General features: G+C 44.6%; 1 protein-coding gene and 1 long non-coding RNA gene across 2 annotated transcripts in view; one reads left to right on the forward strand and one right to left on the reverse strand.

Moving 5' to 3' along the window:
- The window catches only part of Ankrd6 (ankyrin repeat domain 6), a 212,882-nt gene that overhangs the window by 6,963 nt on the left and 180,059 nt on the right, over positions 1-25,860 (reverse strand). The window contains 10 exon segments of the mRNA XM_047557568.1: positions 1,880-2,032; positions 2,488-2,673; positions 2,968-3,108; positions 4,317-4,421; positions 8,744-8,821; positions 9,950-10,048; positions 12,028-12,126; positions 13,497-13,595; positions 18,552-18,650; positions 19,298-19,396. Coding sequence (XP_047413524.1) covers positions 1,880-2,032; positions 2,488-2,673; positions 2,968-3,108; positions 4,317-4,421; positions 8,744-8,821; positions 9,950-10,048; positions 12,028-12,126; positions 13,497-13,595; positions 18,552-18,650; positions 19,298-19,396 — 1,158 coding nt within the window.
- LOC124988253 (uncharacterized) lies at positions 1,973-24,529 on the forward strand. Its single transcript, XR_007109396.1, has 4 exons — positions 1,973-2,201; positions 20,086-20,247; positions 23,792-23,913; positions 24,393-24,529. It is a non-coding gene; the product is annotated as an uncharacterized LOC124988253 (long non-coding RNA).

The following is a 25,860-nucleotide window of genomic DNA, read 5'->3' on the forward strand; positions in this document are numbered from 1 at the left end:
TGGCTAAGGTTTAAACAAAATCCAACAGTGCTGGCAGGATACAAACTAGTACAAACCTATTAGTTAATTTGCCAACATTTATCAAGAGCCATAAACATTAACTTTGGACTCAATTATCCTAACTCTGAGCAGATGATCTGAGAAGCAGTCAAACATTTATGCATATAAATGTCCACCAAAGCATTCTATATGAAAAAAATCTAGTAAAAAGAAATGGTTAGATATGTTATATTCTGTTAGCATGCTGGAATATTCTGGGAAAATGTTCATGACATAAAATTAAGTGAAAAAAAAAACGGTAAGCAAAATATTATGCCTCACGTCTGTGAGGCGCACGTCTGTGATCCCAGCAACACAGGAGGCTAAAGCAGGAGGATTGCCAAGTTCAAAGCCAGCTCCAGCAACTTAGTGACACCCTGTCTCAAAAAAATAAAAGGCCTGGGAATGTGGCTCAGTAGTAGAGTGCCCCTGGGCATTGCAAATAAATAAATTAGTTAATTAATTAAAAACTATTCCTCCATATGTAGGAATAGTACACAGCCATTAAAAAGCACACTGTTAAAAAAAAAAAGCACACTAGCTCCACATGTCTGAGGCATATTACTAGGTTAAAAGCAAGCTGTCAAGAAAAATAAAAAGGATGGTTTCAATTTTACTTAAAAGTGATCATTATAGAGTTTACCTATGAGAGATGGAAGTGATCTCTGGGGAATGTCACTAAGATACAAATTTCAGTAATTTGGAATGGTTTTTCCAATGCATGTCTTATTTGGTATGTGTTGTTTTTTTTTTTTTAACTGAAAACTCTTAACCATCACACATTCCTTTAATTGCAAAGGGCACATGCACCTTTACAGTGGAAGAATATGGGAATTAACTATTTGGCCAAGTGATCAAACTAGTATCATTAATCACCAAACATCCTGACATTATATGCCTACAGATCTGAGGCAATTTGAAGTTACAAAATTAACTCTAAAGTATTCTTACAAAAATACCTGAACCACAGTAGCACTTCAGACCAGCAGTTCTCAGTCTTAACATATGCTGGCATCACCTGGAGGTCTTGTTAAAACCCAGGATGATGGGCCCCACCCCAGAGTTTTATTCAGAGTTCAATCCAATTTAGTAGATCTGGAATGAGACCCAAGAGTGTGCTCACCGTCCACCCCAAAGTCCCCAGAGGATGCAGGTGCTGGGACCATACTTAGAGAACCACATTCTAGAACTTTCAGTTTACAGAAATACAGGAATAAAGGAGAGGAGCAATTTAAATAACACCATGAAGAAACTACTAGACAAATTCAGAATGTAGAATATAATATAAAACAACTCGCCTGGATACTTAAAGAGTTAATATCATGAGGAGAAAAGGTTCAGAGAAGGAATTGGTGTTCTTCTGGATTAAGCAACCACAAGACTTAATAGTCAACACAAAAGTGAGTCTTTACTGGATTCTAGAGTGGGATTAAAAACAAAAACCAGGTATAAAAAAAATGCCTTGGGACACCTAAAGCTTGTAATCCCAGCACCTCATGAGGCTGAGGCAGGAGGATTCCAAGTTCAAGGCTAGCCTCTGCAATTTAGCAAAACTGTCTTAAATTAAAAAATAAGAAGGGTGAGGTTGTATGCAGTCCATTGGTAGACTGGCCCTCCCCGACGGCCCATCTGATACTCTCAGGACAGAAGAGTGCTAAAACCCCTTTTTCTCTCATTCTCTCTCTTTTTCAGTGGGGTGAGGAGGGTACTGGGGAGGAATCCAGAGCCTCTTGCTTGCTAGGCAAGGGCTCTACCACTGAGTTACATCCCCAGTTGTAAAGTGTCTGGTTTTACTTCCTGCAGAACCCCTGGAAATCAGGAGGCCAGCCTTCCCACTTACTTGGTGCTGAGTCTTACTCTCCATATGCCCCAGCTTGGTGTTCATTTTATCCTGTACCGATCCCAGCTCTGCCTTAATCTCCTCTACAGTGGCCTCCAGCTGATTCTCCAGTTTGTTAATTAGAGGTTCACATCGACAACCATTTATTGGTGCCTAAGAGGGAAGAGGAAAAAGAATCAGTCTCTGGGTCCTTTGAAGCAGAAGGGCTGGACATTAGACCACAGGGATACAGATGACAGAGGAGGCAGACTCATCCCTATCCTAACTCTGGAATGTTCTACAGGCTCAGCTTTGGGTCTCACAGACACTAAGAAGATTGAGGGTAAGTGATGGTCCCTGTCTTCATACTGCTTTTATTCACTCTGGGGACTCAGAATACTTAGTCATCTAAGGATGGAGCAGAAGGTCCTGTAAAGGCACTCTGCTTGACAGGAGCTAAGAGGCAGGAGTGTATGAGCACTGTTTAGTGAAGACGTCATCTGGCTTACTTTCTAAGCCTGGCCTTACTGAGTCAATGTCTCAAGGGGCCAACAGACCCCAGGAATAGGGTTAAATAGAAAACCTGGCTGGAGGCCTCGGGCCCCAGTGCCCGCAGGCTCTGCAGGTACCTGCATCACTTTGCCATCCTTGCCCCGGTACAGTGTGTAGAGCTGGTACGCCCTGAACTCGTGGGGCGGTGGTGGGGATGAGCACCGATGCCGGCCCCTCTTCTTGGGGTGGTGGTGAGTGTGTGAGCTCTTCTGGTGTCCAGGCTGTTGGTCTGCTGGTGGGGTGGGGTCAGACAATGCTGATGCCTGTGGGGAAGGAAGAGAGAGACAGCACATCCCTGGGCCCTGGGACATCTGCAAGAGGAACACCCAGCCAATAGCTCTCATCTCCCCATTTTCAGCAAAGATGTTCAACAGGTCAAAAAAAACACACCAGCAATGCTCACCTGGGGTCTGAAGTTAGCCAGGCTTGATGTCTATGTTCTGGCTCAAACCAGCCAGCCAGGTGAGGTTGCTTCTTAGCTGCTGACTTGACGAACCCCAGGAACACCCCAACCTCCTCCCAGCCACCCTCTTGGCTGCTTTCCAGTGCCTGCTGACCTTGGGCCTTGCCTTTCTCCTCCTGTCATCCTTGGCTCTCGGCTCTGGCTCCGGGGAGGCTGACAGGAAATCATCTCTGGCTTCCTCTTTTCTGAGCACAGCCTGTTCACTGCTGGGGCTGTCCCCTGCCGAGACACTTCCCTACAGAGGAAAAAAGCCCAGAACCCTGCTCTACCTGCTCCTTCAATCTTGCAAAGGTAAACTGCTTGCAAGACTCCATCCAGTAGGAGACCCAGGGAATCTGTCACTTAATGAACAGGGAACACTGCTCAGCAGTGTTCAACCTGCTTGGTTAAATATTTGGTATTTTTATTAAGTCCCAAATTAAATATATTTATGGGTTTAAATGCTATGTTCCAGAATCACAGGAAACTACCATACACAAAAGAAATCAGAGATTCTGGGTCTTTTTCATGTCACCAAAATATAGCTCCAATCATTCTTTGAGTTTGGACCCCCACAATTTATGGCAGAGAGTGAGAACCCTCAGAAATGAAAAAAGGTGTGTGTGTGTGTGTGTGTGGTGTGTGTGTGTGTGTGTGTGTGTGTCATATGTCTGGTCTTTGTCGGAACTTTTACAACTTAATATGTACAATTCACATATGGTACCTTAACCCTGGAAATTGACAAAAGGATTAGAAGGGCAAATACTGGATAACATTATGTGCCCAAAGTAATTTATAGATCTAGTTTTTATCCTCCTGAAAAACTTGAAAGGAGTACCATGTACAACTGTGCAAGCTGTTCACTGTATAAGGGCACCTCCCTAGGGGCGTGAGGCCACGGGGGCTGAAATCCAACTCAGGCTCTAATTATCACATGCCCAGGGGACATTTTTTTCTGATTTTCCCAGAGGAGCCATATGGGCTATCAAAGTCTTGGTTCATTGTCTAAGTGGAAACTAAGGAAGCAACCTATGCCAGTGGTTCTCATCAGAATCACCCAGAGGACTGGGTCAAACACAGATTACTAGTCCTCACTCCAGAGTTTCTGAGTGTGTGTGAGGTGAGGCCTGAGAATGTGCATTTCTGACAAAGTTCCAAGCTATGCATAGACACCACACTTGGGAACCACAGCTCTACACAGCAAGGGCACTGTCAGAGGCTGTGCTGTGCACACAGCAGGGACAAAGGTGACACACGGGCCAGTGAACATGCCCTCGCAGGGCACTGGCTGGGTGACAGGCTTCACATAGACACGGCCACAGGATCAAGATCTTGGAGGAGTGCAGGACATGGAGCCCAAAGGAGAAGGACCAGTGATAGTTTGAGGAGCCATGGGAAAGGAGAGGCCGAGGCATGACAGCCGTGAGGTGAACCTGCAGAAGAGGCCACTCAGGGGACCCCAACCTTGCTTTGGGCCACCTCATCTCTTGGCACGGACTGGGCCCTCCTTTCTTCCTTGAGTCTCTCTCTCCTTTTCCTTAGGCTTCGCCCACGACTGAAGCGCAAGACCTGAAGGAAGCAGATGGCATTGTTACAGAGTGCTGGTGTGCACAGGATAGGTGTGAGCATTCTCCCTGACCTGTTTTCTGACCAAAGAACTTACAGCCTAGGGTGAGAGACCAAGCATTCACATGAAACAAGCATCTCTGGAGCCACTATGCCCTGGTCCTGTGCTGGGCACTATAAGAACCCAGAGAAGGGCAGGATATTTTCCCTGATCTAAAAAGCTTAGATTCTAAGATGACAACATCAGCGAGTACAACTTACACGCTGAGCCAGGATGGCCAAGTAGGTGTACATGTAAATTGTGACTGCCTAACTCCAGGGAATGCCACTCACATTGTGCCAAAGATACCAAACCAGATTATAAAATGAAATTATAAGAACATTATGATAAAGAATCAGTGCCTATTATAGTTTGGATGTGAGGCATCGCCCAAAAGCTCACGTGTAAGACACTGCAAGAAGCTTCAGAGAAAGAATGGATTGTGAGAATCTTAATCAGTGAATTAATCCCTGATGGGATTAACTGAGTGGTAATTGGAGGCATGTGGGGTGTGGCTGGAGGAAGTGGTTAATTGGGGCATATATTTTGTATCAGGGGAGTAGAGTCTCCCTCTCTCTCTCCTTTCTCCCTCCTGATCACTGAGATGTGAGATGCTTCCCTTCACTACCCTCTCCTGATGTGATGTTCAACCTTACCCAAGGAATGGAGCCAGCCTCCTATGGACTAAGACCTCAAACTGTGAGGTCTCCTCCTTTATACTTGTTCTGGAAAGATCCTTTTAGTCACAGCAGTGGAAAAAGCTGACTAAAAACAGTGCCTAAGGAAAGGGTTAATTTCCCCACACCCCATCCCACCTCTGCTAGCCTCTCTTCAGGGAACCTAATTAACCATGGGTCCCTATCTGATGGGTTGTAAATAGCTATCTCTAGAAAGCCCCAGAGCAACTGTCTCTTGATATGTAAACATCTCTGTGACATGCTTCAAGACCAGGGATGTAACAGGTGTCTGTAAAGTTTCTTTTTAACTTTGTAAATCTTTCAGGAATGTGACTACATCACATAATTGCTAGTATAAATTTTAGGTCACTATGACAATTAACTGCTGTCTAAACTATAACCTCATGGGCTTAGTTCTTAGAAATATAGCTCTTAGGGAGATAAACTCAAGTCATCTTGAGTTACTACTGCCTGTGGGAAAGGTCACTTCATGATAACACTCGCAAGAGTTTTACTGTTTTTGTTCTGCACCTGTGAACTACTTATCTTAAAACTTCTGTACATGGTCCTTGGTCATGAAGGTTAAGAATTCCAACCAATCAATGTTGTAATGGTTAAGAAATTATGTCAAATTTCCTATAAAGAGCCCCCTGTAACCCCAACTCAGGGTCCAGAACTTTAGAACACTAGCTAATCTGGGAGACCAGAGTTATCCAACCCTCTGAAGTGATGCTTGGTCTCTTGCTGAGCACAATTTCCATGACAACATAAACTAGGACAAGAATGATGTCTCCTGTCTCATGCCAGGCATAGCATTATTCTCTACCTTGGTACACCAGACCTAAACTAGCCCATCAGATTTTTCCCTTGGCCAAACTATCCAAGTCATATTCAATTTGAATCAAATATTATTGAGTTGTAACTGTGAGCTGTCACACCACTGTGGCTTCCAAAAGACAGCATCTGGTCTTCCCCTCACAGTGCAGAGCAGTTGAAGGAAGATAGACAAGTGTATGGGGGGTTAGACAGGTCCATGTTCCACCAGAAGCCAGCTGAAGGATCTTCAAGCCAGTGATTTGACCTCTATGTGCTCTATCCTCTCAAACATAGAGTTGTTGGCATTACCAAGAACGAGTGGGTGGCTGGCACACAGAGAAGCGTCAGTCACTGCCAGGTGCCTCCTACCTGCCTTAAAATTCCTTAATGGGCAGAGAATGTTTCTCCAGAAACCTTCAATCCTGGGCCCATCCTGTTTACAAATGCAAAAGGGTCCTTAGAGCAAAAACTGTGAGAAGCACTGCCCTAAGCCATTTCTAATGAATGATAAATTCAGACTCAGTAGGAAGTCAAGGCTCATGAAAGAGTCTCATTCTGATCTCTCACCTGGTTTGTGGCCTCTTAGAACAGGACACAGAACCAAAACAGGCCTGAAATTCACTTCCAGAGCATTTGTGAACCCATCGATCAAATATGACAAGTGACACTTAGAGGTCATCCAAACTCAAAACAATCATCAACAAAATTCCTCCATTTACCATGTCATTAGCCAGTGAAAATAACTTTGCAAGGCGTACAATCCTTCTCAGTGAACCATAGCATCTACCAAATGGTACGTCATTCATCTTTTCCAGTTCATGGAAATCGGGGAATAGTGATCTTGAGGCCTTGGAAAGCAGCATCCCTTCAGTGCTGCTGTTGCCCCTTAAAATCCAAGGGGCTAAGGCAGGGGGGAGTCTCTTGCAGACAAGACAAACAGTAAGGCTGTTTCTGTAACTACAGATCAACAGAATGGTACACATAAAATTCTAGGCATATTCTGAAGTTCCTTCTTTATGTTGAGAATAAGGTTTAGCACGTACAATTATGTGTGAAATAAACTTTCATAACATGTCATCCAATTTATTTGCTCTTCAGTGTGGATGTGGAAAAACGTAAGTCATTTTTAAATGAAAACACAAAAGCAGAGTTTCACAGGAAACGGTAAACCTTTTCTCTCTCTAAGTGAAGACATTTGGGCTCTGATAGACACAGGGCAGGTGATTAAAGATGCATCAGTCTTCTGAAGCAGGGAATTCTCCACCCCTCCAGACATGATCTTTGTATGGCTGATGGGTCTGGCTGCCCGTCAAATCATCACATGCTGAAATGCCCAACACATGTGATGGATTCTGACATTTACATAGCACCCTGTGTGGTTTTTTGTTTTGTTTTTGGTACCATGGATTGAACCTAGGGGCACTTAACCACTGAGCCACATCCCCAGGCCTTTTTAAAATTTTATTTAGAGACAGGGTCTCACTGAATTGCTTAGGGCCTTGCTAAATTGCTGACAGGCTTTGAACTCATGATCCTCCTCTCTCAGCCTCCCAAGCTGCTGGGATTACAGGCATGTGCCACCATACCAGGCACCCTGTGCTTTTTGATCCATGAGAGACCAGCATTTTTTCTACCAGGATTCATGAATGTGGTTCAATTGATGATTCTCTACAAAATTTGGAGATGGGATATTCTACTACTAGCAGCTTCTCCTTATTGTTAGGAGTCGACAGACCTTTACAAACCACTGAGAAGAACCAGCCCCATACTCAAGAGAGTGATCAATTTTGCAAAAGACAAAAATCTCCAAAAACTGCTAGTCATATTTGACATGTTTTTAAAATTTATATAAAGATGACACGAAACCCTGGGCTAGACTGGAATAGAGCAAGGTGGTGTTCAGAATCTTCTTTTGACTCCTTAAGATTTTGCCTTTTCCTGCAACATTAGCCAAAATAAAATGGAAAATCCATCAGTGTTTACTGTAAGACATAGTAGCTCCACTCTAGAAAAACCTGAATGCCCAACATTCAGGAAATACCTTAACAAAAAATTGGTAGCAATAAAAAAGATTATTATTTTTCCATTATAATGATTATGAAGACTGCAGAATATTGCCCTTTAATAATGAAAGGCAAAGTATAAAAGGGTACATCCTATGTGAGCCTGATTATAGAAAAACTATGCGTGTCTCTGGAGGGTACTATAAAGAAATGGTTATTTCAGGGTGCAACAATTATGACTAGTTTGTAAATAATTTAAATTTCTTTATTACTTAGATAATGTCAATTTTAACTCAAATGATAATATATCAGCCATCATGTTTTGAATAAGGGTCAAAATACCATTATTTAATAAAAATGGCATGAAAACTAGACTGTACTTATCTGCCTCTGGTGGCTGGTTACTGCTTCGCCTAGAACGGTGCCCTCCCTCCCACCTTCCTCTGAGAAATGCCCCTCCTCTTTTCAAGTGGGCTCTGTCCCACTTGTTGAGGAGTGGCATTTGCCCCAGCTCTTTAATGTCAGTCTTCTCCTGCAGCATTTTGATCTGGGTGGCTGGGAAGTTATGGTCCAGGAAGTTAGAGGTGACAATGACCATGCTTGCCAGGGGGAAATGGCACCCAAGTATAAAGGACTGAACTTGAAGGCTTTGCTCATCATCCCAGAGGCTCACAAGGATCCCTACTGCCTGACTAGTGAGCTGTGTTGCTTAGTGGAGAGCAACCAGAGAAGCCCCAATGACCTGGCCACCCCATGTTATCAGTACAAGGCAAAGTGCAGTAATCCTACCTGGGGAGCTTTAGTGAGGAGAAGAGCAACTTCTGGGTTATTGTGGCAGCGGGCGGTTTCCAGCGGAGTCTGGCCTGCCTAAGGAAAGACACAGGGGAGGCAGGTGAGAAAGGGACACCAATGCTGCCACACACGGCTCTCCTCAGGAGTGGCCGTTCCACACTGGGACACACCCTGCAAGCGCTCATCAGAACACGGCCACGCACAGGCCAGTCCAGCTCTTCAGCCTCCTGCCATCACCCAGGGTGCCAAGGGACACCGGCTTCTCAGTGACAGAGGGCAAGTGCTGTCCCAGGGAGCAAGAAGGGCTTTAGGAGGCAAATGTTGAGGGCATTGCCCACCAGAGAATGCTTCCTGGAAAGGAGGAGGGAAGATCAAGATCAGAAGGATGGAGGAGGAATATTTCTGTTCAGGAAACAACACAAAGGATCATAAAATCCACTAGCAATGGATTTTCCCTGGAGGACAGTGGAGGGCCAAATCAGGCCGGGCATAGAGTCTCAGAAGACTAAGTCAAAACCCAGGAATGGCTATGGTGGGATTGAAAAGGAAGAGGAAGGCCTCACGGAAGAGAGGACTGTGTCATCTCAGGCAGGTGCTAGGGCTAGCTAGAGGAGGCCGGAGGAGGAAGGGCAAGCTAGATACAGAACTAGTCAAGATCCAGAGACTTTGGCCAGCTTCAACAGCCCAGAACCCCACATAGCTGTCCCACCCCAGGTCCCTCTGAGCCTCGCAGAAGGGCAGAGACTGAGGGCCAGCCTCGAGGAAGAATGAGGGCTTTGGCTGCTCCCTGTTATGGAACCTGGGGGAGATGGAGAGAGAAGGAAGGAGCAAGGGGCAGTGATTTTGGAGAGAAAGAAGAGCTCCAAGGCTGGTTAATCTAATGACTAAAGCCATCTTCCTCAGGACCAGGAACTCACTTTTGGTTATATCCACTTGCCAGTTTGGATACCTCAGAACTTCTTTTCCTGCCAGGTTGTGCTCACTGCTGCTAGGTATGTAAAGGAGTGCCCTTAGGGACTGTCCATTCCTAGGGCTATGCAGTGCTGGGGTCCCCTCCAGCCTTCCCCAAGGCCCACGGGCTGTGGCCTCAGTGGAGCTGGCTGGATCCTCAGGGTCTGTTGTGGGTTAGTGGAAACAACACCATCCCCATCCTCAATGGAGGGGAGATGGCCTTTAGGAAACCACTGTTGCAACTCAACTTACATTATTGACGATGGTCCCATCTGCTCCAGCTTCCAGTAAGAGTTTAACCACCTTCTTGTGATTTAGGGCAGCAGCAACATGAAGGGCTGTGTCTCCAGCCTGAAAATCAGAAGAAGGCACGCTGACTTCACCTGATAGTCCCGGCCCTTGGCTTGCCTGCTATTCATCCTGGCCTAGGATGGCTCCCACATCAAACCAAGATTCACCTCAGGCACACAAGGCCCTCGTCAAAGTACCATGAGGTTCTGTACAAAGAGATTTCAAAACTAAATGGCCTATGCACTCAGATCACGTTTCTTTCTGACTGGAGTTTCCTGAAGTCATGGAACAGGATTAAATGCAGAGGCAAAGTAGTGGTAGGCTGGGTTCCTGAGAATGGGGGGCCCAAAGCTTCACCAAGGCAGGATGATGGGCAGGAAGCCCAGGGCCAGTGGGGCTTCTCAGCAGAGCTCTGGGCCCTGTGCCTCTTCTGCCCAGGGATCAGAAGTCAGAGAAACACTTGGTTTCTCAGTGCTGAACTGAGCAGAAGCGGAGAAAAAAGGCTACTTCTGTAAGCACTGGAGGGGTAACAGCCCAGTCCTTGGCCAACCACATGAACCCAAAGGGGCTCCTGGGACTCAATCCATCTTCAGACTCAGAGTGTTCTTTGAGTGGAGACACTGAGAAAGTTCACTTAAGACTAGTTGTTTTCTACCTCTTACCATATAAGTGTTGACATTTTATACAAGGTGTTTTGTATAAAACACAAAAGGTGTTTTAGACAGTCAACTTTGAAAGCAACTTAATAGGTTAATTCCAAATGCTGACATTTTCCAAACAAAATGACAGATATATACCAGACAAATATAGGAGAAGTGAAATAATTCATTCTCCCATCCTGCCAGGTGATTAGGCAGAGCCTTGATGCTTTTTTCATGGACAGCATGAAAACGTAGCCATCTGTGAGTAGCAGCAACAATGTTTATTTCAGAGCCGCTCAGTGGTGAGTGTTGGAAGTTGAGGAAGTGGTTTCTAGTCTTGGCTGCATATCGGAATACTCTGCAGAGCTTTAAAACACACTGATGTCAGGGTTCCACTCCCGGACCCAGCTTCCTTGGTCTACAGTGGGCATGGGCATGGGAATTATTAAAAGCTCCCAGGTGACTGTAAAATGCTGCCAAGCTTGAGGAGCACTGGCTGGTGGGAGCTGTCGCAGGGTAACCTAATAACCAGAACCCACTGGGGAGGTTGCAGAATGACAGACTTAAGTATTTTATTAGGTCAGTGGTTCTCAACCTGGCTGCACATTCAGACAGGGAACTTTTTAAAAAGAATACTGTTGCTCAGACTTCAAGCCCAAGGTTTTGGCCCTTTTAAACTGGAGTGGATCCAGGAATGGCCTTTTTAACTCCCCTGTTGATTCTCATATGCAGACAGCATCAAAACGACTGTTATAGGATATATTTAATCTGAACCACCATCTAATTTTTTTTAAATTTTAGATTTATACACTCAAACTTGGAAAAGTCAAACTATGCATCATTTAGTTATCAATAAATACCAAGACTATTTTATCCAAATGACTAATGATAAGCATGTACATTTCCAAGGAAGACTATAATAATCACAGCTTCATTTCAAATTCTTTCTGTATACAACAAATACAGATCAGGTACCCCATTTTTATAGAAATAAGAGACTCCAGCTGCTCAAATAAAAGCAAGTGGCAGTACAAGAGAAAAACCTCAGGAAGTCAAAAGACTCATGATTCCCTTGTTTTTTTACCAAGCCACTCTCCTGTGGGTTTCCTTTTCAAAAATCTTATAAACAAAGCCTGCCCCAGGATCTCCAAAAAAAGTTCATAGTGCAAATGTGGTGATATGCACGGGAATGATAAGGTTGTGCTTTCCCTAAAAGGCCAGATCGGCCAGGCCTGTGGGACTTAGCAGGATACCCACAGAGACCAGTGCTGGTGGAGCCCCAGGCAGGTCAGAGGGCAGCACCTCCTAGCAGCCTCTGCTCCTGGCTATATTAACAAATGTGTCAGGTTGCATAGTAGGAAGGATGCCGGCGGCCATGAAGAGGATACATGCACTGACCTGGTTCTTTTCATGGACAGAACAGAAAGCACTGAGGAGGAGCCTAATGATGGACAAGTGATTATAGCGCGCAGCAACGTGCAAACAGGTGTCGCCTGCCTGCGGACAGAAATCAAACTCTAAGCACAATCAGCAATTACAAAACAAAACAGAAAAATAAAAAGGAAATATCATGTAAAAGCTGGTAGACCATCATATATTCATTAGAGGATGGTACCCTGAATAATAAGCAACTCTTAACAGAAACGCCCCACTCCAACACTTGTGGCCCTGTCTGCTGTGGCTGCTGTCTGCAACCCTGATGACTTTCAGTGTGCAGAACCACTATGTGGTCAGCTAGAATCTCTGCTTTCACATGTGTGAGCCCCGATGCCTGCTCCCAATGAGACCTTTGGAAGAGCTAAGGCAGGTGATAAGGATCCATGGATTCCAGCCTCCCCTACAACCTAGAGGGCTTGGAGTAAACTGAATTAAGACCTACAGCCTTGCTTTGGACATGAGCTTTTTCCAGCATAGACCCATTACAGCTGGTAGGAACCCTAAGTGGAGTCCCAAGTGGAGCCATGTGGCCTGGAAGCTGCTATCTGCACCCCTTGCTGTTGAGCCAGCAGGCACTGGGAGTTAAAAAGGGCATCCAGAAAGCTCTCTCTTAGTAGGCAAGAATCAAAGTCTGCTCCCAAAGAGATGACGACCACCACAGAGACAGGAAGTTATTGTGCTCTGCAGTGTCTTCTGATGTTCACACCAGCAGTCCAGAGAACAGTGGCCACTCATTGTAACTTTTCCCCCTGGATTAAGGTGCCACTTCAATGCCGAGGTTCAGAGCATTCTAGAACTGCTTTAGATGAGTCTGTCTCATACAGGGAGACCTCAGCCATTTGTGAGAGAAGCCTCAGATCCTCCTGCCAATGTATCTAAGGCACAGGATTCATAAGGGAAAGAGCTTCTCTGTGGAGGAAAGAGAGACACTCATGGGACCTTTCAAGTCAGGCCACCTCCAAGAACCCATTGGTGGGAAGGAACCTTGGTAACTAATAGGACCTGCCCTTTGTAGATGCTGAGCAAGGAGCACCCACGGGACCTCCCACTAGGGCATCACCCCATATTTGCCAATAATAGTATGACACTCCACGTGAGCAGAGATGTTCTTAAAATGTATACAGGCTTCCTAGCCTGCCTCAGACATGTGCTAGAAGAAATGATGAAAACAAACTAAAGCTGTTTAAAGAAGGATGGAAGAATGGAAAAGAAGGATGGAAATAAACAATATTTCCAAGCCTTTTGATTCCTCTTCTCATCTCCTAAGTGACCCCTTAGGAGATTAGCAAAAAATGGGTAATTTAGAGACAGGCCCCAAGTACTTTTGATCTTTTAGTTTCTATGTAGATATTTAAGTATGACTGGGGGCTATTCTTCAAGGTGACACAAGTGAGAGAGAGAACACACAGAAGCCAGTTTTGTTCACCCACGTTATTTTTGAGGTCAGCGCGGGAGCCACCCAGCAGGAGGACGCGTGTGCTCTGGGAGTGGCTGTTCTGGCAGGCCAGGTGCAGAGCCGTGTTCCCCGCCTTGGAGAGAGGCAGAGAAAAGGGAGGACACATTAGCGACACTTGGCACAGACCTGCACACCTTGCAGAGGGGCGATACTCAGGGGGTCAAAGGTCGATGCTGGCATTCTCTGCCTCCTGACCGGGGTCCCAGTGAGGGTGTTTCAGAGGCAAGAACATTTAATGTGGAATCCAAATGGGCAGACAAGTCCTGTCATGAAACCTTGGGTCTAAGCCCTGGGTCTGCCGTTTCCTAGTTGAAAGCCACAGGGCAAGGTTCTAGAAATGCTCGGCCTGGGAAAGGGAGCAAGATGCTCCCGCCTGAGGCTGTGCGGATGGACAGAGTGCCTACAAAGGCACTGTCAGGACCATAAAATGCTGTGTCAGGTGTGAGCCTCTCAGAGAGGACTTCCTGCCCAACGTGGTTGTTAGCTGTGGGCACATCACTCTACCAATGGCGAAGGGAAGAGGCCAAACCACTTCCTGGGGATACAGATTAATGGCAATTAAGATTTCACTTGTAGGCCTTTATGAAATCACCTGTTCTTATATTTTTCTTGAAACTTCAAAAATCTGAACTATGAACGAGCCATCCCACATAACAGGCAACACAGCTGCACCTGTCACTCACCACACAGGCAGAGACCCTGCTGCTTTTGGACTCTACCTCCAACATGTCACATCACAATGACAACCAAGGGTCAGAGTTTTGTCCACAGCAGAAAGAACTGCATGACGTGAACAAAACATTCTGATTCTATGGAATAGTGTCTCACAGGGCTGCTGATAACTCCTGGGAAAGCAACAAGACCAGAAATAAGGAAAGCAGAGGCAGCACCATGGGAGCGTGTCACCTGAGCATGCCCTTGGCATGCGGGGGTAAAATACAAGGGCTCAGGCCCGCAGTCCTGTGGGTGCGTGGCTGTTATGCTGCCTGCTGAGGCTTCCCCTCACCACTTCACGCCCCTCTGGGCTCATAGCACTGCCTGCTGAACTCCAGGATGTGAGATTCCTGGCCACTGAAAAAAGGAATGAGTAAACAGATAGAGGAAAACTGTCAGCAGTTCACTTACTCCCCGCATAACCTAGGCACCAACCAATCCGGTAGATCTCTTTTCTGTTACCTCCAGAAACCTGGAGGATTATAAAACTGAGTATTTGGGGAACTCTGGTTCTCAAACCCTGCTGCACACTGGCATCAATGCGAGAGCTTTTAAGAAACACCTGTGTTAGCCAGGCACAGTGTGTGTGGCTATAATCCCAGGTACTGAGGGGTGAAACAGGGATCACAAATTTAAAGCCAGCCTGGGCAACTTAGTGAGACCTTGTCTCAAAATAGAAATAAAGGCTGGGATGCAGCTCAGTGGTAAAGTGCCCCTGGGTTCAATCCCCAGTCGCAAAAAATTAAAAATAAAATGGAAAAAACAAACAAACAAACACCCAAACACAGCTTCAGCCCTCTGGGGACTCTAATTTACTTGGCTCAGGGAGTGGGGTGCAGGACATAACTGGACTGTCCCAGTTCTGTCATGGTAAGTCCCCACATTCTGAGAAATCTCCATCCCAGGAAAATGGGGACAGTTGCTCAGTCTATAGCAGGTCATCAGGCCTGGTTTGTTTTTTAGGTTTTTCTTTTTTTCCTTTTTTTGTTTTTGTTTGTTTAAATTCCCTGGGAAAGTCCAATGTGCAATCAGGTAGAGAACCATTATTAATGTAGTTCTCAACATTAAAGGATATGTCCATATTTTAAATATTCTCACATTGTCTCCAAATTGTGGGCTTCATGGCAGACATTAAATATGTGCTGAATAATTAAATGAGTGAAGTAAAAGAAATCCAGTGGTGGGCTGGGGAGATAGCTCAGTCAGAAGAGTGCTTGCCTTGCAAGCACAAGGCCCTGGGTCAATCCCCAGCACCGCAAAAAAAAAAAAAAAAAAAAAAAAGAAATTGAATGGTTCTTAGAAATTGTATACCAAAGCTTACTTTGCCAATAAGAAAATATCAGTTATAAGGAAAAACATTTGGCTCAAGAAAATTAAACACGGTAGGTTTGTATAAGTGACTTGTGGTACCTCCATACAGTGGAGTACTACTGAGTAATCAAAAAGGACTGAATAGTTGTGCATGTAACAACATGCAGGAATCTCAAAACATTATGCTTAGTGACAGAAGTCAGACACACAAGGCTGCATGCTTCATAATTCCACTTACATGACATTTTCAAAATGGCAAACAGGCCTATGGCTGACAGGATTTGGGAGCAGGGAGGGGGTTGCCAAGAAGTTGCAAGAAGCTTCTTTGGGGTGATGGGAACATTCTACATCTTACACTGCATGCATCTGCCAAGACTCAGAAGAATGTGATTTCATATCTAAAAAGATGAACTTTACGTATATGAATTCTATCTTAAAATCTGAGATTTTAAAATGCAGCCTATAGTAGGCATGCGTAGCAGGCATTTTCTGTCACGTATAAGGAGTACCAGCTTCCCAGACAGGGGCTGCTGTATTTGCTGAATAAGAAGGATCTTTCTACAAGTTCCCCCAGAGACTGTTGACTGTACATTATAAAAGTTCTTCTCTGGGATGGCAAGAGTTACCTTAGAGGTGGCTCTGAAGCCTCTGGCATTTATCTTGAAAGAACCTGTGACTTTCCACAGTACTTTTGGGGGAGGTAGTGTGCTGGAGCAGATGGACCTGGGTTGGATTATGGCCCTAAATGTGTCACACATGAGACACGTGTCTTACTCAAGGACCCCCTTGACTTCCAGTCTAAGCATATTCATAAACTGGTACATCTACTTCTCAGGGTTGTTATAAAAAGGAGATGTGATCACATATTAACTAGTGTTGCAGACCACACACCACCCTGAAGAAATGAAGTAGCCATGAGCTTGCCGAATGGTGACTAGGCATTATTGGTGATATTGCCATGCACAGCTTGCTGCTGCCTCTCAAGCTTTTGGCCGATGAAGAATCCATGAGAAATATTTAACTAGAAGAGAGCTCCACAAAGCTGTGTACAGTGGGTGCCAAGGGAGAGCTCAGGAAACAGCCTGGTGGGCCTCTGAGGGGTGAGGGTGGGTTGACATCTGTAGCCACTCCTGAGGGTCAGGCAATGGAATGAGCAAGCCCCTGTGAGCACAGGAGATGCATGCTGGGAAAACTCCAGGAGGGCATCAAGCTAGAAGGCTTCACTGGGAGGCTTCTGAGCTAGAGGAAGCGCTAGATAGAGAAGGCAAGGCCCTGATCTAGTCAATCCGCTTTGAGGCTTCTGAAATAAACCAGGGACACTTAATGAATAGGAAAAGAAAGACAGGGACAGGAGAAAGACATGAAGAAAGACTTCTAAGACTGGATGAGTGACCAGAGCGGGGAGATGAGCACTATGACTGTCCCTGTCTCCATGAGGATAGGAATGGCTTGCTTCACCACACTCAAATAAACCAAGAGAAAGGGAATGATAATCAGAGACCCCACAGGAGGTTCATGTCACCAGGCAGCTTCTCACGCTTCCTGCGCGGGTTACGTTCTCTGAAGCTTTCCGGTTTTCTAGTTCCTCAGCAGGAGAATTCCAGAGAAGTCACTAAAGTATATTTCTGATAGGTTGGCTAATATTAGATCTTTTATCTGACATTGCTATTGAAGATCCTGCATGGAGATGTGTGCACAGGGGTCTTAGACTAGAGACACCAGGTCTCAGATCCTACTTTGCCATGTATTTGTACACATACTGTTTTAGGGGGGCTACTAGCTGCTGCCCATGGTCACTGTGCTGCTGTCACCTGGTCCCATTCTAGCACACCAGATTCATTATTCCACCACTACCAGGTAAAGCCACCACCCCATGATGCCAACTGCACAGGTGCATTATGGGAAATCCTCAGGCCCCTTCAAACCCATGCCACACACCCAGCCCAGGCCTCCAAGGACAGAAAAGAGGGCAAGCCCTTTTATGAGTCTTCTCACCACTACTGCAAACACCTCAAGAGGACTAATAATGCTTTTTATTTTTAAAACAAAATATGCCTCTTTTTCCAATTATCAAAGAAATAATCAGTTCATTTTGGAAACTTTGGGAAAGGTAGAAACATAAAAACAAATAATGAAATTCTCCATTCCCACGGATAAAACTGTCAATTGTTTGGTGATACCCTTTCAGACTAATGTAATATAAATTTATATTAAGCATCGAGATAGGTACTTAAGATTTTATACCTGTTATGTTCTTCTACAACTCAAGAACATTATTTTCAAAACTGATTTAATTAATTGCATTTACTACATGAGTGAACAGTAATTTTAAATCTCTCTCCCATTTTTAATGTTACAATTATATTGCTGTCATAAACATTCTTAAGGGTAACTTTTTACTAACCATATTTTATTGATTTTTAGAACGGAGTCCTAGGAAGGTAGTTAGTTACTGGATAAAAAGACAGAACCACAGGGCTGGGGAGATAGCTCAGTTGGTAGAGTGCTTGCCTTGCAAGCACAAGGCCCTGGGTTCGATCCCCAGCACCACAAAAAAAAAAAAAAAGACAGAACCACTAAGGTTCTTCATTTTCGCCAGTTTGCCTCTTAAAGGCGGCTGTTCCCATCTCACTTCCCCAGCAGTAGCTGAGTGAACCCATGTTACCAGTCCACTTCACCACATTCTTGCTACTACTGGGTATTAACATTTAAATTTTTTTGGCTAATATTTTTAATGCCAACTCTGAGGGGTTGTACTTTTACAGTAGTGTCAATGCTGGGGACAGTGACCTGATGTAGGTCTCCAGCAGCATTTGAGTGCTGTTGGGGAACTTGTTCCTGACCAGGAACATCTATCTGCTTCTACCCTTCTCTGCAAGTGGAACTGCAGGTTCTCTGTACAGCTCTCAGCTCTCACTCTGCTGAGAGGAGACTCCTACACGGAGGGAAACCCACGGCCATCCTCACCTGTGAATGAGGAGTCCTAGCACCTGCTGGGCCTCACCTTGTTCCTGGCAAGCACGTTGGCTCCTGCTTTAACGAGCAGCTTGGCTGACTGGCTGAAACCATGCCAGGATGCTTCGTGCAGGGCTGTGTTCCCGTCCTAGGGAACACACAGGGGAAACAACACATTACCCAAGACCTACTTATTCTCATTACAGTCCATATAGCACAGTAGATTTTCACAGTATACCACAGGTTTTCTTCAACTGGGATGCTTCATCTGAGCCACACAATACAAAAAATGATCTGAATGGCCAGCTTCTCCATTCTCCTAGAAATGGTACCTAAGAATTAGTTGAGATACAGCACTTGCTTAGCATGCATGAGGTTTGAACTCAGCACTGGGAGGCAACAAAAAGAGCATAAAAACCATCCCAGATGTAAAGAAGAATGAATTTTTGATGTACAATAGACACTTTAGGAATGGGGGCTTAAGCCTTTCTGGGAATCCTGAGCCAAGAAAGGTTCCAGAGCCCATCCATAGGTCCTGACAGAAAACAACATACTCAGGATGATACATTGCCCATTCCTAGCCCAGCCCCCCATCGCCAGTGACACCACAGGAAATCCTGCAAAAAAAGTGGGAAGAGTTCAGTTTCACAAGTTCCAGTGGCCTGATAGGTTAACCCCACACACATACTTTTTTACCAAAATGTACTGTCATCTAGTTCATTCGGAAATCCCTGGGGGCCTAAACAAATGAGCAGGCACCAAGGCAACAGTGAGTGACTGACATGTCCCCCTCACCTTGTCTTGTCTGTCCAGGGCACATCCCTCCTGGATGAGCGCTGCGATGATCTCGGTGTTCCCCACCACTGTGGCCCGGTGCAAGGCGGTCTGGTCCCCCTGCAGAGCGACATGGAGTCAGGAACAGCAGTCAGCTCTGCCTAGCACAGCCCTGTGCACCACTTACTCTTGCACTCAGACACCTCCTGTCCCCACATGGAGCAGGCTGGTTATTTGCAGAAGTGCTCATCACCACAGGCAAGGAGAGCGTTGAGGTCCTGTTAGTAGACAATGCACCCTGGCAGAGCAATATTGTCCAAAATTCAAGGAGAACTTAAGCCAATAGCAAGAATAACCCTTGGCCCCAGATCAACGTCAGAATGAGGCCTTCTCCTGCCACCCCAAGGGATGTCGTGTCACCTGTGAGGAGTGGGTCTGGGAGCTGGGTTGTGTGTGCTGTGTCATTAAACCAGACAGGCCCAGTCTTCACCCCCCACTGATGTACCAATATCACAATATGCTTGGTATATAATAGGACTGTCCGTGTCTCAATTTCATCCCACAGTTTATCTGTACAATCAAAGGGATGTCCAGAGTGATGGTGTCAGGCCCAGTTTTAGAGCAATCGCTCTGGCTAGGTCAGTTAGCAGTCTTCGTGTTTTGATGACAGGTATATAATTTGTTCACTGATTTGCACTAGACAGGAGCAGCACAGGGGTTTGCTGTTTCATCTGAGGCCCGCAGGGCCTGGAGCCCATCACTGCATCCTCATTGATTTATGCTGCATTCTGACTCTTCTCCTTGATCAGATTCCTGGGATTGCCGACCAGTTTTCTCCTTCAGGCACCATAGGGAACGTAACTCTTCCCCCATTGCTATGGAGAGGAGGATGAAACAACCCCAGAGGAAAGAAGATCAAGACTGTAATGAGACAGTTCTGAATCTCTAAGAGGACATCTTATCTCTGACAGGTACTCAAGAAGTTAGGGCAAATCAAGTCAGTTTTGTGGTCTAGACTTGATCTTGAAAGGCAAGATGGGCGAACAGCAGGGAGATTTCCTGGTAAAAAGGAACAGCAGGCACAGGGCAAAGGGTCCGTAAGACCTGGGTGGTGTACAGTCTTGGGAGACCTGTCACTTCACTAGATCTCCACTTGCTAAAGGTGGGGCCTAATGATCCCCAAGGTCTCTCCTCTCCTTTTAAGGATTCTATAATATGGTTACACTCTGGCATCCCTGGACCTTAGTCCAAGAAAGGCAAGAGAGACAGTTATGACACAGATAACTGCCGGGTGCAGTCATGCCTATAATCCCAGCGACTCAGCAGGCTGAAGCAGGAGGATCACAAGGAGGAGGCCGGCCTCTGCAACTTAGTGAGACCCTGACTCAAAAGAGGGCTGGGGATGTAGTTTGGAGGTAAAATGCTCCTTGATTTGAATCCCAGTGCCACAAAAAAGATGAGCGATTTCTCAAAAGAGGGATGCACCACTAACTATAAATAGCCTTAATGAAATGCCAATTCAATTTACTAAACTCTCTGGGATTTATAACAACACATATTAAAACTATTAAAACTATTTAATTCAAAAAAAGTTCTGGAGATGCACAGAATTGTGACTGAATGTAATGCCACTAAATGCCTCTGCCACTTAAATGGTTATGATTGTAAATTTTATGTTATATAATTTTATCATGATAAAAAATCCTATTCAATACTAGTCAAAATTTGCTTTCTTAAAACTAAAAAAGTTTCCTTTTAAAAATCCCCCAAGGGGAAGTAATTCTTATTTTCTTTTTTACAACTTTTAATATTTTCCAACTTCTTATATTTAACACCTATAACTTTGAGCATCAGGGAATACCACTACCAATTAAGTTTAAGCAATAACAATATACCAAGAATAGACTGTCCACGTCTCCAAATTTCATTCCAAAGTTTATCTGTAGACCTCAGAGATGTCCAGAGGGATGGAGTTGGGACATTCAGTCCTATTACCATGACTGCATCCACTGTCCCCAGCACTAACATCAGTGACCCTCTGCTTGGCCTCCTAAGCTATGATTCCATTACAAATTAGGTTTAGACTGGCTTTCTTGTCCAATTTCACAGACCACTTATTCAAAGAGGAGCCTTTCTGTGTGCCATGCAGTTAAAAGGAGAATGTGGCCACTGGATCAGGGGTGGCAAGAGGTGTGCTGGGCCATTACAGTATCCATGTCAATAACTTAGGAAGCACTTCTAGAGGAAGAAAACTTGATGCCCAGCAACTCATCATATGAGCTACTATTCAAGTCTTAACTTTTTAAAATTCCATAAGAATTTCCAAGACTTTCCATTTTCCTATCAGAATGGAGATGGAGTTTCCCAAAATTGGGCTCAGGTGTAACTGATCGGTATTGACCTATTGAGAAAGATGGTGCTCTGTCCTCAGCAAGACTATGGGACGGCAGCGCACTCTTTCAGGGTAGTGCTCCCTTGATTGGCTTTAATATGGCAACTGCAGGCATCTACCTAGCCAAGGATCCTACCCCGGATCAAAAAAATAAATAAAGAAAAACACTTTTACGAGACAAAACTTAACATTCTGTGTGTGCTGTGCATAAAGCATGAGCAACAAGTTCTGAACACACAGGTTGTGTCAGTTACTCTTGCATGCAAATGATCACAAGAAGGGCCTTCGGTGGTCAGGCCATGGTCTGACCTAGGCCATGGTCCAGGTGGAATGTTTCATCACATCTCATACTTGCTACTAAATCATGAGCCGAGGCAGCTTTGGAGCCAGCACAGTACCAGTATTTATTACTGACTTTCATCATCAACCAAAAGAATTTGCTTCCCTTTGTGAATCTCTCACTCAGTGCAAGCAGCTAACTCTAACTTTTTTTGCAGTCCTTTGGAGTAAATTTTCAGATGGATCATTAAGACCTGGAGAGATCTAACTACTGGACACAAATTGCTGCAGACCAGCTGGCACAGGTGGCACCTGCCTGTGCCTTCCCTGTAAGGCTTTTCAGCCGTACTCACTACGTGTCTCCAGGCCACAAGTTCCCCTCCAGCTTTCCTCCTCCCTGACAGAGCCCCGCTCAGAGCCTGGCTCCTTGCTTCCTTGGTCAGATAAACTGCTGTCCAGGCCACACAGCCCTCTCTCCAGTGTCTGTCGTTGGCTGGATGATTGACTTTGCTTACACTACCTGGAATGGTCCAGAAAGACTGAGCAATACGCTTCCTCCAGCTTTTAACAGCAGCCACTCTCAAGTTACCAAGATGAGAGAAGCTGAGAGACAAAACACATGAACAAAGGGCTGCCTCAGGTTGTCACCTTGAAAATACTCTCCCTAGAACACAACACAATTTAACACCCTGATACCCTCAGTTGAAAGAAGGTCAGTTAGGGCTGGGGCTGTAGCACAGTGATAGAGAGCTTGCCTAGCGTGTGTGAGGACTGGGTTCAATCCTCAGCACCACATAAAAATAAATGAATAAAATAAAGGTATTGTGTCCATGTATAACTAAAAAAAAAAAAAAAAAAAAAAAAGAAAAGAGGTCAGTTACCTGTGAACTGATTCTTGACTCCTACAAAATTAAAATTTACTGTTGATTCCTTTCCTCTTTTATGACACAGAAAAGATGTGGCCTACATACTAATGGATCCAAGGATTTTTTTTTTTTTTTTTTGTAAGCCAGGGATTGAGTCCAAGGGCACTCAACCACTAGGCCACATCCCCAGCTCTTTTTTATTTTGAGACAGGGCCTTGCGAAGTTGCTTATGGCCTCGAAAAGTTGCTGAGATTTGTTTTGAACTTGGATTCTCCTGACTCAGTCTCTTGAGCCACTGGGATTTCAGGCTTGTGCCACTACACCTAGCTAGACCCAAGCAACTTTGACATAATCCTTATTTCTATACAATCTAGATCAATCATAAAATTCTGAAACTGAAATAAAAATGCTGGGGAAATATAGCTCCCCAAAAGCATTTAGCCAGTGAGTATTTGATTCCTACTATTTGCCAAGTAGATGACATCTAATTTTCTCATATTTTGATAAGCCTCATACAGGTTAACTAGCTAATTCAAGGTAGCATGATTGGACCAGAATTCAAATGGTCAAGGGTCTTTGCATTCATCCCAGGGGCTTCCAACCTGTGAAGTCAATTAACCTTTGGCTGAATCTCAAAAAAGACCAGGTACCTCTGAGGGATTGGGACTGCCTTGTTGTACAAGCTAAGTGCTCAACATGGTGTCCTGGCACTGTGGGTACCCAAGATGTGTCTCTTGAATGATTAACTGCAGAGAAGTAAAGGGAAAATTCTGTAGCATGAAACTTGAAGAGCCAGCAACCTCACAGTTTGGCACTTTGATTTGGAACACACTGACCCATTTGCAAAAGAACATAAACTGCCAGCTCCCAGTTTTTCTGAGACATCAAAGCTTCTCACTTCAGAGGTTTCCAAGCTCTTAAGTCTAAATCTTTGTTTTGAAATTCTTTTATTTTTTTCTCCTATGTGGTGAAAACCAGTTAGTATTCCAAAGAGAAACTCATGGAGGAAACACCAATCATGCAAGGATGGAGTGTGCCCCTCTTCAGGAGGAAGCCCCCAGGTGGAAAGAGCAGACATGCTACAAGGAAGCTCAAGCCAGGTAGGTGTGTAAAGCAAGCTGCTGACCTCTTTCTCTCTCTCAGATCTTCTAGGGTTCTTCCTAGCCTTTCTTCTCTTGTTTTTCTTATTTTTTTCTTCCTTCATGTCTTTTACTGTGGCCAAAGGGTGCTGGACTATTTCTGAGGTGGGGGTGGTATGATTACTCATTGACCAATCAGAGATGGCGTTAGAACTCCACTGAGGGTTGACAGCATTGGAGGGAAAGACGAGCGAATTTGCTCCTGGAGTTGCATATTGTAAAGAACTGGTTTCCACAGGTTGGAATTCATAATAATCCCACTCCAGGCCACTGGAGGTCATTCTTCAACTAATTCTCAGTCCTTACCATGTCATAAAGATCAGTATCTGTAGAATATGAGGTTAGGAGTAAATGATAGGTAAATTCTGAAGTGATTTTCCCCAATAATTAATCTCACAGCTTCTTTAAACATGAAGAAATTTCTTTTTCAAATTCTTTAGATTTCAAGGCTGACCATCACCAGACATGGTATATACACAGCAGACAGGCACGGATCCATACGCTGACCAGCAAATGCAGGACTTCCAGACCTGGGAAGGTCAATTTGGCTTCTCTATTCCCAACTATTTTTTTACGCTGTTACTGTTGTGTTATGCTTTGAATTATGTGGGAGAAACAATGTGCCCTTTGTCTAGGAGAGGAAAAGATGTGAGAAAATAACTCCAATAAATAAAAGAGGATGCTCCTGTCTCAAAGCAGAGCTAGCTTTCTTTCCGCTGACTTGTCTCACCTTGGCTGCTCTGTGAGAACTCCTGCCTGTCTTACTTCCTACCTTGCCTGATATAAACAGCAGCAGTACTAGGAAATTAGCATGTCTTTTGCTGCATGAGAACACAGTGTTCCTTAGAGCTCAGGACCTGAGCAGGGGTGTCCCTGCCTGGCATGGTGGCCTTGACATGGTGGCAAGCAAGGGCTTTAATTAAGCAAAAAGACCACATGATCCAACATGATAGCAGCAACTCAAGGCCCCACCTAGGTTTTATGTGGTCAGCATCTCCTCCCTGTCCCTGTATTTTCTTCCTGTCAAGGAAGGAGAAAATATGGGTCAGTCAGGAATGTTATGCCGTTACAGTTGTTGAGAAATAAAGTACTATGACCCAAGGTAAAAATCAACAACTTAAAGCTAAATTGGCATTTTCTAAAAATAACATTCTTGACGATCCAAGTCTCCAGATGTAACTGGAGATTTATGAGACACACAAGATGGCCTTCTGCCCATGCACGAAACAAGCCATCTTCAGTTATTTCTCTGCAAACAGTGTCCATCTCGCTTTGACACTGCACAGAGACCAAGGAAAACATGAAGCACTTTAGTAAACCCTAGCACATACCTAGCATAGCTGAGGGCCTGAAATTTGAATAACACTTTCTTGTCAGTTATTCAAGGTAACTCCAGAACAGGTTATAAAGGAAAAACTCTCCAAGATACTTGGTTACTCACAAAATTTCTTATTTCTTAGACTTCTACCACATGAATTAAGAATTGAAATGACTTCCAAAAGTAGTTTCTAATTACATGTCATAGAACTTTTTTCTAACAATTCACTGGAGAACAATTTGGAAAAATTCCTTCTTAGAGAATTCACCTTTTGCAGAGACCCAACAGGACAAACCATGTGCTATGTAATCCTGCCCTACCCATGTTCATTGGCCCAGGAATGGACAGGTGACCCTAGAGGAGCCAATCTGAGTCCTTTCTCAATAATTTGAATGGAAGACTCAAGAGGCAGGTTGACAGTTGTCATGTTTCAAAAATAGCAGAGTGCCAGAGTATACTCTTAGTAGAGGCCTTTTCTTGGATTCCATGAGATCTATGTCCTTTCTCCCCCCTTGAACAGGTCTTTCCCAACTAAATATATACCAGCGAAGAGAAATCTAAGCAAAAAAAGGAAAAAATTAAGTTGTTAA

The sequence above is a fragment of the Sciurus carolinensis genome, chromosome 7 (assembly GCF_902686445.1).
Source record: "Sciurus carolinensis chromosome 7, mSciCar1.2, whole genome shotgun sequence".
NCBI lineage: Eukaryota > Metazoa > Chordata > Mammalia > Rodentia > Sciuridae > Sciurus > Sciurus carolinensis.